Raw genomic sequence first — 16,466 nt, forward strand, 5'->3', positions numbered from 1 at the left:
TGTGTTTGTCGTTCATTGCTACTTTCTTCGTTCAAACATCTTCTTCACGGTACGTTTTATTCCTCTGGTAATCTGGCTTCTGATTTTATAAATAAAATGTTCATTTCTTTAAACTTCTCGGTTATCATAATAGTACATATGGCATCTTTAAACAAAATAGAAATTACAAGAACCAAGTATAATAAAATATATAGAAAAACTTGTTGAAAACCACGTTCTCCATAAAATACCGAATCCAGTTAAATGATTAATAATATTTTCCCCAGAATTTTAAGCAATAGTTCAAAATTTCTTGTAATTAAAATTCTGGGGAAAAATATTATTAAAGTGGATTCGGTATTTTATGGAGAACCAGGAATAAAATTATTTTCTCCTTTTTAGTGCATTATGATATAAGCGTTGTTTTTAATAAGTTTTTTTAACATATTTTATTTTCTACTTTTGTTGTCATCGGAAGCAAGTGTGTATACAAAATTTCAGCAAGAATGGACTATGGGAAGTGGTTTAAAATTCGATTACAAGATTTGACGCATACAACAACACGACAAATTAATATAAGCGTGGTAAAAAGAAATTTATTTTTGCCAGGAATAAGTAAAAGAAGGATGCACACATTTTCTATTGCGTCTGATAATTTAGCGCTTCCGATTTTACAAATAAAAGTTTTATTCCTTCAAACTTCTCCGTTATTAGTAAGTATGATAATTAGCTGCGTAGTGTCTTAAAAGATTTAAATATCGAATTCTCCCGGGTAAGAAATACAAAAATAATGAAAAGTTGTCTGTTTTATTAATGGAGTTACTCTGTCGAAAATATAATAATAAAAGCTGTATAAGATACACTAAACGTTACACGAAAGTTTGCTTCAAGTTACCCTTCTGCTTCGGAGTGTAGATGAACTTCAGCCGAAGTAGAATTAAAGCGTAGTAACAGGGAAAACGGGCGTATGCTCAAGAAACACTCATCCCATTTTTAAAGAATATTTCGCTCTCTGCGATAGAAGTTAAAACGCTAACGTCTGGAAAGTTTTGCATGTCATTTAAACCGGGAAATCTGCATAATTCTCTTAAATTTGCAGAAGCTGGAATTTAAAATTAAGTGTAACGTTTCGTTTACATTCTGCCGTCGTGCGAAAGGGTTTCGGAAATTCAAATACTTTTTCCATTGTTAATTTCGTGTTTTAATTGGAACTATCACAATAATCTTGTATTTTTACAGATTTACATTCTTATAATCCTTATTCGTAACCAATACGAGTTTAGTCGATGAAATATTTGTTATTCTATGACTTTTTTCTTTTTGGTTATAACAGTTATGGCCTCTGCGTTTAATCGTTCTATTACTTAAAATCTCGCGTACTCATTGTTGCCACAAATCTATAAAATCCGCAATTTGATGAAACATTGATACGATTTAGGTATATCCAGTAGCGTGTAGAGCAACTGGCCTGTTCTTTTTTAAATTTTTTATTAGTTCCCCCGATAATCCCATCTATAAATTAAAATGGGTCACCATGGATTGTTAAGTATCGCGTGTACTCAGCAGGGAATCCATCGTCCACGGTATCGGTAGACTTCGTGAGCTGTTTTTCGGTGGCACGCGAACGCGTCGCTCGCCCCCCGTAATATTTCAATAAAACATTTAGCTTTTAATGGTCTTGTTCGTAGCCTAGACACGAACGAAAGGAGCTACACAGCTGAAAAGAAAGTACCTCGCCCCGCCACCTGCCCTCCCCTCCTCTGTTTTATCTCTTTGAGTTGAATAACATTTATGTATAGGCGGCTTAATGCCACTACTAACGACGCGATGAATTAATCATTAACTACCCATCTCCGTTATCTGCTGCGAAGCTCATCTCCCCCCACCGTGCATTACATGCTATGGTATTTAGAGGAAAGTAGCTCAAAGCAATAGAGGCTCCCGGCTGACTCATTTAATCGGGGATGATCATTAGTCTTGGAACTCGGATCACTTCGAACCGTTTGGAATAATGGAATCGGAAGGACGCCATCGCGATGAATAATTTATCTGACAGCATACGCATATGAAATTGTAACTTGCGTTTGCATAGTTATTTATTTGCCCCTTTTTCATTAGATGACTGCATTAAGGGCGTACGGTGCTTTTGTAATTAACCGGGGAAAATTGCAGCGAATTATGTATTAAATATCGCGATGTATTATTCATCGACCATTACATGCGTGAATACGAAATTGTTGATCTTGTAATGCTGCTGAGATTAAAGGTGGAAAGAGGAGCGTGGCAAAAATAAATTTCTATATCATCGGGGGAAAATTGCAGCGAATTGTCTATTAAATATAATATTACGTTGTATTATTCATCGACCGTTACGTGCGTGAATACGAAATTGTCGTTCTTGTGATTCTGATAACGCTACTGAGATTAAAATAGGAAAAATAAGGAACGTGGCAAAAATGAAATTCTATTTTATTCTTGGTTCTTGTGATTGACGAAAGTGTTCATTTCGCGTAAAAATCCGTAAATTCCAGTTACCAGCAACCCTCAGTCGATTGCCAAGTTTTACTGAGGCCCAACGAAATCCGTAGTTTCGGCCACAAAGAGTCGCTTTCCAGACCACAGTGCACCGGAAGCAGCCTTTTCATCTTCGAAAAAATGTGGATGACACACGCGCGGCCCCGATTCAGCCGTGCGGAATCAATTGTTAGATTCAGTCGAAAGAAGACAGCACGGGAAAGAAGAAAGGAAGAAAGTGGAACGCGATTCGTCACGTAGCCATTGATTCGCGAGCTACGAGGAGTGAAGAGGATGAAGAGACCTTGCGTTCGGTTGTTATTACGAAATACCATTGTTCCTTTCCCCTTCCTGCCACCCCGGGAGAAAAACTTTACGCTGCGATTTGGTTCTTCTCTCTCACTTCTCTCTCTGTCTCTCTGTCTCTCTCTCTCGCTCTCTTTCTCTCTCTCTATCGCCTCTTTTTGGAGTTGCAAACGCGGGCCGTCAAGTTATCCATCGCTGCGCCGAGATTAAATCGAAAGTCTTTGACAGAGACCGTGGGGGAGAGATACTTCGTGCACACCGGGAATTCGCAGATCGAACTTTGTTTCAACGCCCGGCCTGCAAAGCAGCAAAGCGAGAATTTCGATTGCGAAGTGATTCTTCCGATCGCTTACCGGTGCTTTCCCTCTTCACGGAGTCTGAAGAGGCAACGGAACTTATACGAATCTCCTTTCATTTTGACTCCGCGAAGTTTGGACTTCGAACGGTGTTCCCGCTCTGCTGGATTAACACGTTCGATACTGGTGTCGAACACCTGCCACCACCGCCATTTTCTGTATCATCTCATTAGTGAAAATGGTATCGCGTTACGCGAATCAAGGATAAATAATGTAGACTGGAACACGTGAGAATCAGAGACCAAAAATAACAGTTGTTCTAAAATTTTCTACGATAAAAATCATTAATAAAAAGGTGATTATTATTGAAATTTAACACAAAATGATTAAAAAATATCGATTTTTATAGTTTTTGGTTACATATAACAGTTACTAGTGTCCAAAAAATTGGATTGAAGAAAAACTGTTTCGATTGCTCAAAGCAGTTATCGATTAGAGAATTTCATTTCGATCGCTCATAACAGTTATCGATGAGAGTAGTTCATTTCTATCGCTCATAACAGTTATCGATGAGAGAAAATTTTCGATGATCGAATTACTTTTCACTTGTTCATAATAATTATTGATGAGAAAATTCATTTCGGTTGCTTATTTATTGAGTTGTCTACTCTTTTTCGGATGGAGCAACAAGGTTTCGTACAACAAGACGAATCAACTGACCATAAGAACAACACAAAATCCGTGTGTTTGTCACATTAAATTTCGATTGTAGAAATTAATTTTACGAATACAAAATTTATGGAATAATTGATTGTCTACCATTTGAAAAAAATGTACTATTTAAATATAACTATTACAAATTGCCTTCATCAATAACTGTTATGAACGATCGAAATAAATTTCTCTCATTGATAACATTTATCAACAAGAGAAAAAATTTTCGGTTCCTTATAATCCTTATCTGCAACCAATACGATTTTAGTCCATGAAATACTTGTTATTCTTTGACTTTTTTCTTTTTGGTTATAACAGTTATGATCCCTGGTGAGAATACTGGACACAACAACGTAAAAAAGGAAATGTTATAAAATATTTCATTATGTTACTGGACTTCGGATTTTATGCATTTATAGCTCATTTGAAAGAAACCTTTAAGATTTTTTTAAAAGTCTTGAAAAATTCGTGGTTGCATGAAGTCACGAAAACGTGTTTTGTTTATATCGGCCTCCTCCCAATGGTTTCTCCCTTGCCACGTAATATTATATATTTGCATGGGGTGCGCATACATACCGTGACACATAATGATAAAGTAAAGAAACCAGGGTAGATAAAGTGGCAACTCAGAGAACATGAAGTGGGGATTATTGAAAAATTCATATTCGATAGCACTCACGTGAAATATCTTTATTTACACTTCGGCATGACTACATATTCTTTGTTCTCTTAAAATATCATTACTTCAAAGATTACTTTGTGAGTACAGTGGATTTTACAATTTCTCTACCCAAATTATCGTCAAAACAATTTTCCATTGTTATACATGTGTTTATTTGCAAATAAATTTTACAAATTTTAGTAATAAGGCACATGTACAGATGATAAATTTTATGTTTTCATGAAAAATCAACACGGAATTGTTAGATGGCAGCTTATACAAATTTTTCAATTTTTCTGTTCAGATCTTGGAAACACCATTTCTTTAATTAGTGCTAAAATGCACGAAGAAATATCAACGACAAATTTTTGGACGGTAACACATACAAATGTTTAGTCAGTGCCATTTTAATACACGTGTTCCGAGCACTAGAATAAAATAGTTGGACAGACATTTCTCCGGATCATATTTTTTTGTTTTATCAAATTGAAGTGCACGAGTTTCCAGGGAACAGTGGGCTATAACCGATTAAACGTGTCCGACTGGAAATATCGAAATACCGCTCGTAAACCATGCGCACCGATTAATCACTCGAAACAACAGTCATCGGTAATCTTTTTCGCCAGGCTTCATTCCGCGTTTATCATCGTACTTTTTACATGGTTGCTCAGTTTCGCGCACCGCATACCGCGCGCGCAAATATTGCAATAGAAATCAACCAACCTGCTCCATTCACCGGAACGGCGCAAAGGATTCGAGCAATAATCGATTACAAAAACGGGATTGTGGAAGATGGCGTGAAAAAGCTCCCATCAATTTTTCAATTCTAGATATTTCTTTAAAAAACCGTATTTTGCCATCCTGTAATTTTTTCATTATTTATGGTTTCTTTTAAACCACAGACAAGATCAAATAACGAATTTTTGTTAATGTTAATCTTAAAAACAAGACTTTTCAATTTTTCCTGTTTAGGTAATCTAGAATAGGTTGTTCTTCATGTAAAAGCTTTGTTGTATAAATAAGTGAAATAACAAACTTTCTCATTATTTATCGTTTATTCTACTTTTGAACTAATAATATTACCGATCACTTAACTGGATTCGGTATTTTATGGAGAACCAGGAACAAAATTATTTTCTCCTCTGTAGTGCATTTTAATATAAGCGTGGTTTCTAAAAAGTATTTTTCATATATTTTCTCCTGTGTACGTCTGACTTCCGAGGGTTAATACTACTGAACAGAGCGCGACGAGGATTTGCCCGATTTCAGCGGCCACAGCTAGTTCAAAATTCGCTCAATATTGAAACTGCTGTAACTTCGCTAAAATTTATCCAAATTTGATGAAAAAATAACCATTTTAAAGCTCAAGATTTCTACTTTTTTTACTGTATGCCGTTTTTACTGAAACGGATGTTTCGAATGCAAAATTTGTCCATAAAGAGGAGCGTATCAGATTGTAAAGTTTGTAGCTATTTTTCAATCAAGTACTGCGGATTATAATCAATATTTTAACGTTATTCGTCTATTTTATGTACACTACCAAAAAGTGTAATCATTTACAATTAAAATATCTTTTAAAAATAGTTATTACACAAAGAATAATCTCCGTTATTTATAATAGTATGGAAAAATGTTATGAACAAAATTGGAACGGTTCAGAGGGGGTATATGTTGTGGCACAAAAACATTTTCTGCGTGGGTGGAGGCATAGAGGAGATCTCAAGGACACCTTGATTTTTTAAACAGAATGTCCTTTTTCGATCGATAGAGTATCAAATTCTGAGTATAACAGTGTTGACCTTCGTATGTCCTGAACCTAATAGTTAACGAGATATTATCAAAAGAAGAAAGAAAATTATTTCGATAATATCTCGTTAACTATTAGATTTAAGACATGTGGAGCTCAATACATTTTTACTCAGAATTCAATAGTCTATCGATTCATGATACAAAAAGTAGGTCTTTCGATTTAAAGCAAACGAGGTCACCTTGAAATCTCCTCTATGCCTCCACCCACGCAGAAAATGTTTATGCCACAACATGTCCCCCTCTGTACCGTGCAAATTTTATTCTTAACATTTTTTCATATTATTACAAATAACGACAATATTCAAAGTGGACATAGTTATTGCTCCACCCTGTATATTATTTAAATTTCATGTGTATACTGTTTTCTTATTTTAGTGTATATTGTGTGTTTATTATTATTATTTAATATTTACTTAAGTAAATACGAAAATATAGCGAATGCGAACATGCAGGATGTGAGGAATGCTGCGATTTTCGTGCGCGCACGATGACCATTTTTTCGTAAATCAACTATAAAACACGGAAGGAGTCGTAGTCAGATCCAATTTTTCTTGCATCTTAATCAGAAAACTTCAAAGAATACAATGGCACAGAAATGAACACCGGGACGCACCCGGAAGTATGACGAAATCATTACCAAAGTCTTAGAATCATCAAGAAAGTGACTCATCGTTGGTTATCTTTAAATATTCATAATTACAAACATGTATATGGTACAAAAGTGAATTTCTCTTAAAAGTATATCCTATACTTAGCTAAAAGAACTTCTATAAAACAAAAATCTGTTAGTGTATGTAAATAAGGTAACAATTACTAATAGGTGAATTCGTTGAGAAATGAAAGCGGGTTATAACGGAACTTCAACTTCCGACAAACAGTGCTTAATGGATACATGAATGGGAAAATGAATGATGGGAGATTGTTCCTCAGACATTCAACTAACTCAAGCCACAAAAATTTTACAATTTATCTAAAATTTTTTAAATTGAATTTTGACCGCTGAAATCGGGCAAATACCCCACTGTGCGAGGTGAGAAACTGAAAAATTCCAACAGAGAGACTCGGGCTTCGCTTTATTTAAGAGAAGTAGAGGTTCACAGGTAGCAGACACAGAGCATCATTATTATTGGAAAGATCCAGTTATCCTGCGTTGTCCCCGGACAGGCTCAGATAAATGGTGTCCCACAAGCGCAAAGGCTGTTTGGCAGCAAGCGATAAGAATTATTGGAGCAGAATGTGCTCGCGTTCGCCTCGCATCTCACGGGCCCGCGATAGATGTCGTGCACAACACGGCTTCCTTCTGGTCGTCGCCAACAATGCCGACCGATGTACGGGCTCGCGTGGAATAGAAGTTTGTTCCGTATACAATGACGTATACACAAACGAAGCCGTGTACCATTCGAAAGTGGTTCAGGTATTCAAAGTAGCTGCCTCGGAATCTTCGCGGGCGTGAAATCGCTCCATCCGCACCCAACCAAGGAGATGTCGACCACGGGGTGGGGGAACATTTTCATTCCAGTCAAATGATCCAGAGTGGATAATCAAGAAACGCTTACCACTCAGTTTAGTTCCGACCGCTGCGATGAAAGTCTGATTAAATGGTCCAATGTCGGAAATTCTGAGTAAACAATTTTATATAATTTTATTTATCTATTAACTATAATTAGGTCCTTCGCTAAGTCATTCCGCTTTCTCATGAGAAAATGAAAGCCAATTTTTTCCCATGTAGCATTAGTTTTATGACATTTTGTTGTATGATCTTTTGCGATTTTTCAGGTAACTTAGAGATCACAGCAAAAAATTGGGTCATGTGTTACAAAAAATGTTGAAATGAGCGAGAAAAATGGTAATCCGATGGTCAACAGCACTGAGTTTTTTGTTTCGCGCACTGCATTTTCATCCTTGCGGTAATAAAAAAGTAAAAGGTGACGGAAATGTCGTTTTTAATTTTTATAGTTAATCATTAAGAAAGTGGAACCAAATAGAATGTTATTGTCAGTGACAATAGCCTTTGTAGAAAATTATATAGATGTACAAAATTAATCAAAATCGTACCAAATTCTATTGAATTTTGTATACTAATATTTTCTGCAAAATTTTTGTACGCCATAAATGCATAAAGAACCGCAGTCTAGTAATAACAATTGGAAGCAATGCCATATCTACGCGAAAAACGATATTATGATTCTAATTTAAGAACGTTTTCTTCTCACGTTAACGTTATGTTAAACAATACTCCCTCTGTCCCATAATAAAAGTAGCAAAAAAAATAAATATATCATAGAACGCAACGTTTATTATCAAAAAAACTAGGTTACATTAAACAATAATTTAAAAATATTACTCGTAATTTTTTTATTTTGAGTGTTCAGATGGTTTCTGGATTTTTCAATAATTTCGTTACTGCGTTTGAAACTTGTAGGTAGGATCCCTTGGCTGCGAAGCTTTGCTTTCCCTATATGCGTGAGCTTCAAATATTATTGGAGCCATCGTTCTTCATTGCTTCCAGCATAACGTGCTTTTTTCATCTTACTTTTACAATGGGTTGATATTCAACTGAAATAAAACAATTGATTTCGATTAGGGGATGAAATTAGAAAAATAGTTATTATTCGTAATAATTAGGTTACGCTAAAAATTGAAAGATGTGTCGAAACAAATGACAGATGTCATGAAACATTGATTTTAATTTAAGGCTTCGCAATTTTGCGCTACAACATAACTTATATCTGCATTCGCCAATAATTCCCGTTTAAATATTCACTTGCTGCTATTATTATGGGACAGAGGAAGTGATCGTTTCAAGTAGATTGAGATGAGAACGTTCAGTCGAAGTATGTATATTTAAACAGTTCGATTTTAATTGCCAGTTCAATTTCGATTACGTCCACGATAAAATTCGAACCGAAATGCCTCGCGCGATTTCATATCATTTCGATCATACTTTGAATACCCTTCCGTTTATAATTATTCGAAGGGCTGGTACCGATGACACGACATCAGCCCACTCCATTTACATCCCTATTAAGGGGTGGCAACTTGGTTTTATCGCCCCATCTGGATGATGTCAGCAATTGACTGAAGCACTTTCAACAGCCGGCCCCCAATCCGAAAATGAAAGCTGAATTTTACGCGGTTTCCGTTTTCCCTTTTGCGCTGCGTCGACGATTCGTGTGGAAAATAGCGGAACTTTTCCCACCGTACTGCGAAATAATACGTTTCTGTCAAAATATATTCGACAATACAGACATCACGCTTGCAAATGATCGAGATTAAAGTAGAGAATAAATTAAAACTTGAAATACATTTTCTGCGTCCAAGTAACATTTATTTACATTTGTACAACATTACGAACAAATGAAATCTTCAGTAAATATTTTTTAATCGTGTAAGTAATTCTTATGATTGTGTACGTCGCATAATTATTGATTTTCAAGTAGTCGTTAATCGTTAAAGAGTAGTCTCACTGCCACCAGAGCTTTGTTTAGCGAATCCGGTAATTACGACCGCCGAGAGACAGTCAATGTAATTTTGATAAACGCGACTGTCCCGCCGGGACAAATGCATCCTCTCGTAATTTAGGAAGAGCATCTTTACATAATCGCCGGAAGTTTCTCTTGTTCTCGTAATATGTATTAATTATTCTAATTAGCATTCGCAGCTAAGCGATTAGCGGCAGTTGTCACAATTACGCGAAGAATAACACTTAGAGACGTGCCAGATAAGGGGAATAAATTGCAATTTAGAGACGGAGGCCGTCTGCGCATTCTGTGCACGATTTACAAAATGGAATTTAATGACGAATGAAAGCGTACCGGGAACTCGATTAGCTGAAACGGGAAGACGAATTTCAGTGTCCTCCAACAAACGGAGTTCTTGACGTTCGATTTTCTCATAACCGGTGTCCAAAAATTTTACATGTTACTTTATAAAAATGACAAGATTGGTTTTATTCAGACTTTGTGCAGCTCCTATTGTAATACGTGCTCTACTAAAGATATCTACACATACAATCATTTTTACTATATCAATAATAATTGTATAATAAAATATCTGGGACCGGTCATTTTGTTAATCGAGGACAGCTGAATTTATTTATTGACATCTTATTAACATCTTACAATGCCCAGGGTGTTTCCTACTTTTCCGGCAAGATTGTAGGAGCATGATCTGCAAGTGAAAACACGAAAAAAATGTTATACGAAGTTTGGTCATTTTGAAATGATGATTTAAAAATTTTTAACGAACCTCGTACGTTAAGAAATATCTCGTAAGTACGGGCAAAGTAAACACAATCGACCTTCCGTATTATTCAGCTTTAAATCTGCTGTTCCGCGCCTATTCAGGCTACATTCAATATTTAACTAGAATATTGTAATAAAGCGTTTATAAATAAACTTCATATAACATATTTTTTCCTATTTTCACTTGTATAAATCGTGCTTCTACAATCTTGTCGGAAAAGTAGGAAACACCCTGTATATAATATACACACAATATATATAACTTACTTAGATTTATTAGATGCGCAACTAAGTTTCCGGGTTTCACATATGAGTGGCGCTTACGACGCATGTAGTCGACATACATGTGTGAAGTTGTATTGTTTTTATAGTGTAAACATCTGTGAACAATAACCAATCTTAATATTAAAAAATATCGCCACGCAAAAGTATTTTTTCTAACAACAAAGATGTCGAGTTTTATGCCAAATAAACAGCATTTGCGGGAAGTTTTGCTTTTCTATTTTTACCTAAAACGCAATGCAGCTGAAGCACGTCGTTTGCTCGAGGTAGCCTACGGCGACCATGCACCATCGAAAACTACCTGTGAAGATTGGTTTAAACGCTTTAGCAGTGGCGATTTCGACATTAAAGACAAGGAGCGCTCCGTAAGAACAAAAACAATTGAGGACGGCGATCTGCAAGCGTTAGTGGATGAAGATGATACGCAAACACAAGATCAACTTGCGGAAGCATTAAACACGACTCGTCAAGGTATCTCCAAACGTTTACGTGCCATGGGAAAAATCCAAAAGGAAGGAAAATGGACAGATGGAACGAACGAGTGATATTGCAGCACGACAACGCTCCGTGCCATCGCACTTCCATCGTCAAGGACGTCATCACAACGCTGAAATGGGATCTGATACCGCATCCGCTGTATTCGCCAGACCTGGCACCTTCCGATTATCACTTGTTCCGGTCGATGGCGCATGGTTTGGCTAGGCTACACTCGCCAAATTTCGAAGAAGTACAAAATTGGTTGGATGAATGGTTTCGGTCCAAAGATGCGTCGTTTTATCGTCGCGGTATTCTTGTATTGCCAGAGAGATGGCAAAACTGTGTAGCTACGGAGGGACGATATTTTGAATAATTAATTTTTTGTATTACTTTTGAAATTTTCCGTTTTTAATTGATCGAAAAAACCCGAAAACTTAGTTGCGCACCTAGTACAAAGTACATGTTTTCAATTTTCATTACAGAGACAGATATAAAAATCTTACAAAAATTTAAAAATCGTGACCTTTACGTTTTCGTTCGCAATTGCGACCGATAACAATTTAAAAAACAAATTATTTACACATTAGCTAGTAAACTAGTCCTTCGAAAGCCTCAAAAAGCTCAAGCTGTTGGGTGCAGTTTTGAAAGAGTTATTCGTATTTAAAAGGTGTACGAATACATTGTACATCCACTGTATGTAAATGAGTAACAACGACTCGTGTTTACGAGAACCGGTCTTCCCAAAAAATCGGTTATCGCGCGAACCGTGATTCTCAGTCGGTTGCTTGTCCGCGTGGAGAAATAAGTTTTCGAGCTTACAATGGGAAGAAAAATTCCTCGATTCATCTTATCGCGACGTAACCGTTCACGCGTGTCATTTCCAATGTACGTGGTGGAGTGAAATGGGGCGATGGCGTAGAGAAAGGTAGCCGAGACGGTAGAGAAAGGTGGAGCGAAAGAATCGGCAAAGTTTTCAGCCGGACTAACGGGATAGGCAGGTGTCACGCCATCGCAACCCCCCGACGCGACGATTACAACGATTACTGGTGGCTCTCTCTGCCGACGGGGTCTCCCTCGGGTGGAATCGCCTCCGTTGACATAGCATCACGAAGCACTAACCACATTATTTATGCCACCTCGTAAAACTTGTGGCGTGCTTAAACACACTACTCGTTGCCATCGCCCATTCCATTTTCGCCGGGGAGAGTTGCACAGAGTGGACAAGAGAGAAAGAGAGAGCCCGCGGACTCAGGGTGGCCGTCGAGTTTGCTGTTTGCGAAATCCACCACCTCCAGATAGTGGAATTGCTTGTATCAGCGATGCTTGAAGGAGACTAAACGTTACGCGGTCCTAGCATGTGGTCGGAATTCGTGTTCGGGATCAACGGGAAGGGATCTTTCGATAACGTATGGCGAACGCGTCCATTTGTTATTGAAATGCACGCTGATTCTCTGGAGAACCATCATTCCGCACAATTTCTATAAATTTTGTTTCTGATTTAGCTGATGCTTCCTGAATTATATTTCATTCGCCTCGTTCTCGAGATTATGGATGTAGTCCCCCTTTCGCCCCCAGGATTAACAGCGAAAAAGAATGAACATAACATAACGGGGTTTAGGGGTTAAAAGCAATTTCTATAAATTGTGTTTATGATTTCGTTGATGCTTCCAGAATTTTATCATTTTCGTCCCACTGTTTTCACGTGAGACATTTGAACATAACAGGGTTTAGGGGTTAAAAGCAATTTCTATGTATTTTATTTTTGATTTTGTTGATGCTTCCTGCATTTCTCATTTTCGTTCCACTGTTTTTATTTGAGACACCCGAACATTACGGGGTTAAGAGTCATTCCTATAAATTGTGTTTTCAATTTTGTTGATGCTTCCTGAATTTTTCATTTCGTTCCACTGTTTTTACGTGAGATGTTCGAACATAACAGTGTTTAAGGGTTAAGAGCAATTTTTATATATTTTCTTCTTGATTTCGTTGATGCTTCCTGAATTTTTCATTTCGTTCCACTGTTTTTACGCGAGATGTTTGAACATAACAGTGTTTACGGGTTAAAAGCAATTTCTTTATATAATATTTCGTTTTTGATTTTGTTGATGGTTACTGAATTTTTCATTTTCGTTTCACTGTTTTTATCGGAGACACCCGAACATAACGGGGTTAGAGCAATTTCTATGTGGAAAAAAGAATGACTGAGGAAGAGGTGGATCGATGCAAGGGCGCCGGACGAAATGCATAAGAGAATGATTGTATGAATTGATGGAACACTGTAGACCCGAAAGGTGTTTAACACTAAACTTACCACCTCCATGGTCGAAATGGTTCCAGAAATGGACTGGTTCCAGAATTCTATTTTACAGTCATTGAAATAATAAAAATGATTCCATAAGAAATGATTGTATACAATATGCACGTATAGGAGGCGCATAAGCATAAATAAAATCAGTCTTGTCATCTTTATAAGGGAACATGTACCAGTTACTTTTAAGGCTCGGTAGGAGCATAATTTCATTAATCAAATGGTGGGAGGACGTGAATTTCGCTTGTAAAAAAAAGACATTTTAATTAACCGAAGTTCGAAGTAATCGATGCTAATATTTATAATGTACCGAAATGACACTGTTCGCAAAGTTAGTTATTAAACAATAAATATGCAAAACGGACGGATGCAGTGTGAAAGATTGCATGTGCGTAATTATATGCATCCTAAAAGGGGTTTCTCGTCGCTTTAATGCACGACTTCTTTCCGAGATATTTTAGTTACGCACGTGACGTCAGTTTGACTAATGCGAGCGTACAACGGAGATAGCTATTGTTGAGTGAAAACTGATAAAACGTTATTTATGGCATCAAAATATTAAATCCCGCTCACAATTAATTCATTACGGTCTGCGCTGCTAAAAAGCTTTACCGTGTAACGTGTAATCAAAAACGATAAACCTCGCCCCTTTCAATTTTAATTTGTTAATTAACGCTGGTTTCATATTTTCGAAAAGTAACACAGGAAATTAAAGAAATTAAAATAAAGAATATTCATTAAGATAATATGGAGTAGAATAGAAAAATAAATATAGGAGATATTCAAAAAGACAAAAAATATTAGAAAATAAGTATCGAAGATGTTCAGAAAGACAACAAAAATTGAGAAATAAATATCGTCAATATTAAAGGAGATATAATAGAGATAAAAAATATAGCAAATTTGAAAACTAGATGTAGAAAACATGTCAAGTAGAAAGTTAGAAAAATAAAGTGCTGATTTATGTGTGGAAATTGAATGGTTGAGGCTCGGATGTAAACGGTCGGAAGAGATTTGACAGGGCTGCAAAGATTGATTTTTCCTTTGTCGGTTGTTTGCAGCTAGCATACTCGATGGAGTTGGATTATGACGTAGTAGGTGTCCCGGGTAGCGTTTCCGGAATGATGGCTCTGCTTCCGCCCAGAGTGAACGTGTCAGCGAAAGGAGAGGTGCCTGTCACGCTGCAAGTCTTCAGGATCCGGCTACTATGTTCGGGCCACGTGAGCGCCGAAATTCCTTTAGCCCTGAGGTTGAACGTCACAGCTCCACCTGGAACCAGATACAACGACACGATCCTGGTTTTCAAGAGAAACAAAATCTGCTTCAAAGGTAACCATAGACATTTTTATTCGTCTCGACTCCTCGTCTTCAGAATCACACAAATCTCATCTTGTCTTATGGACTTTATTTTTGTCATTCATACATCTTGCTATTAATTTTAACTAATTTTAGTTAATTTTATTAATTAACCTGTCAGTAGACTGCGGATTTTTATGCATTTATAGGAAAATTGAGTAGATGAACTTCAAAATTGTAAGAAAATTTTAAAAATTGGAAATGTCAATATATGATTTCTCCTCCTTAACATCATTAAGGGAAGAAATAACATTTAATTCAGTTTCTAGTTCTTGCAATCGATGCAGACAATTTTTATTTTGCATAAAGATCCGCTACTTATCAGGATGACAAGACTCGCTTTATTTCTAACCCTTTGCACTCGAAGCTATTCGAAAACCGAATTTTTCTTCCGACCTGAAATATTTCTATTTCATATGATTTTCTTAATTTTTTCTTAATCCTCATACAATGCTTTTAGTAGTTTATTGAAATATTAAATACGTTTAGTAATACATTGAATATAAATTTAATGAAGCTACAAATATTTTGAATAATGGTATAAGATCTATTAATGGCGCCTCCGAGTTTCCACTCGAGTGCAAAGGGTTAATAATCAGTTTTAGGGTCGCCAGCTTTAACGTTAATAGAAGAAAAATATATTTTACATCCTATCTTTTACAACTGACGTACGACATTTTTATTTTGCACAAAGATCCTCGGTCTACATATTTCACTGGAGACAGAAGGGAACAACTACACTTTTATTTCTGCTCCTTCCACATTTTTTACATTTTTTCCGCTGTACAAACTCGAGCGATCTGTTATTTCATGTCTTGCTGCACTGCAAGGACAAATGTTTATCCATCCGCACTGTACTATTTCATTCCGACGTACTAGAAACGTTAATAAGAATATTAAAATAACTGTAGAATAATCGAAACCATAAAAATAGACTCATGGAAAATGACGGTGTATCATTTTCCTTGTTCAAGAATCTATTGTATTAGGTAGTTGGAGATGGTATTGCTCCCATTTATTATTACTTAACCTTATTTTAAATCGCAAAATCCTAGTATATCTTGACAGATGACATTTCGGACATCATTTCCTGCCTCGTAATGCTTTGTAAGCTTTCAAGCATTTTTTGTCATCGCATCAAATGTGCGAAATCAAAGTACGCATTTCCATCTCCTTTTGCTTTTTGATTGCCGCAAGAGTACAAATACATAGTGCACGAGGGAAAGGATAACCATTTTTTTCGCTTTTTATTATATAACTCAATTTTTTGCTAATAATGATTTTCCCTCGAGAAAACGAAATGGTTTTCCGAACGACCTAATAGCTCCGACTGCAAAGGGTTAATATTGCAATAATTCCTAAGTCGAATGTGAATTTGATGCCTAAAGCGAAATAGCATGGAAAAATTATTATCAGAGGGTATATTCCATTTCTTGATTCTGTCGCTGACCCGTTCCATCTCGTGCGTTTCTTATCGGTGGCTGTAAACACGGATAGTTCCGGCCGAGAGAACGAAGTCT

General features: G+C 36.6%; 1 protein-coding gene across 9 annotated transcripts in view; it reads left to right on the forward strand.

Annotated features, from left to right (window-relative positions):
• Positions 1-16,466, forward strand: part of LOC143221777 (tyrosine-protein kinase Dnt) — a 170,858-nt gene that overhangs the window by 79,014 nt on the left and 75,378 nt on the right. For all 9 annotated transcript variants that reach the window (XR_013011851.1, XM_076447279.1, XM_076447281.1 and 6 more), the window contains one exon: positions 14,652-14,919. Coding sequence is in view for 8 of the 9 variants with exons in the window: in XM_076447279.1 (XP_076303394.1) it covers positions 14,652-14,919 (268 nt within the window). In the remaining variant the exon portion in view is untranslated. The remainder of the gene's footprint in view (positions 1-14,651; positions 14,920-16,466) is intronic.

Source organism: Lasioglossum baleicum, chromosome 3 (genome assembly GCF_051020765.1).
Source record: "Lasioglossum baleicum chromosome 3, iyLasBale1, whole genome shotgun sequence".
NCBI lineage: Eukaryota > Metazoa > Arthropoda > Insecta > Hymenoptera > Halictidae > Lasioglossum > Lasioglossum baleicum.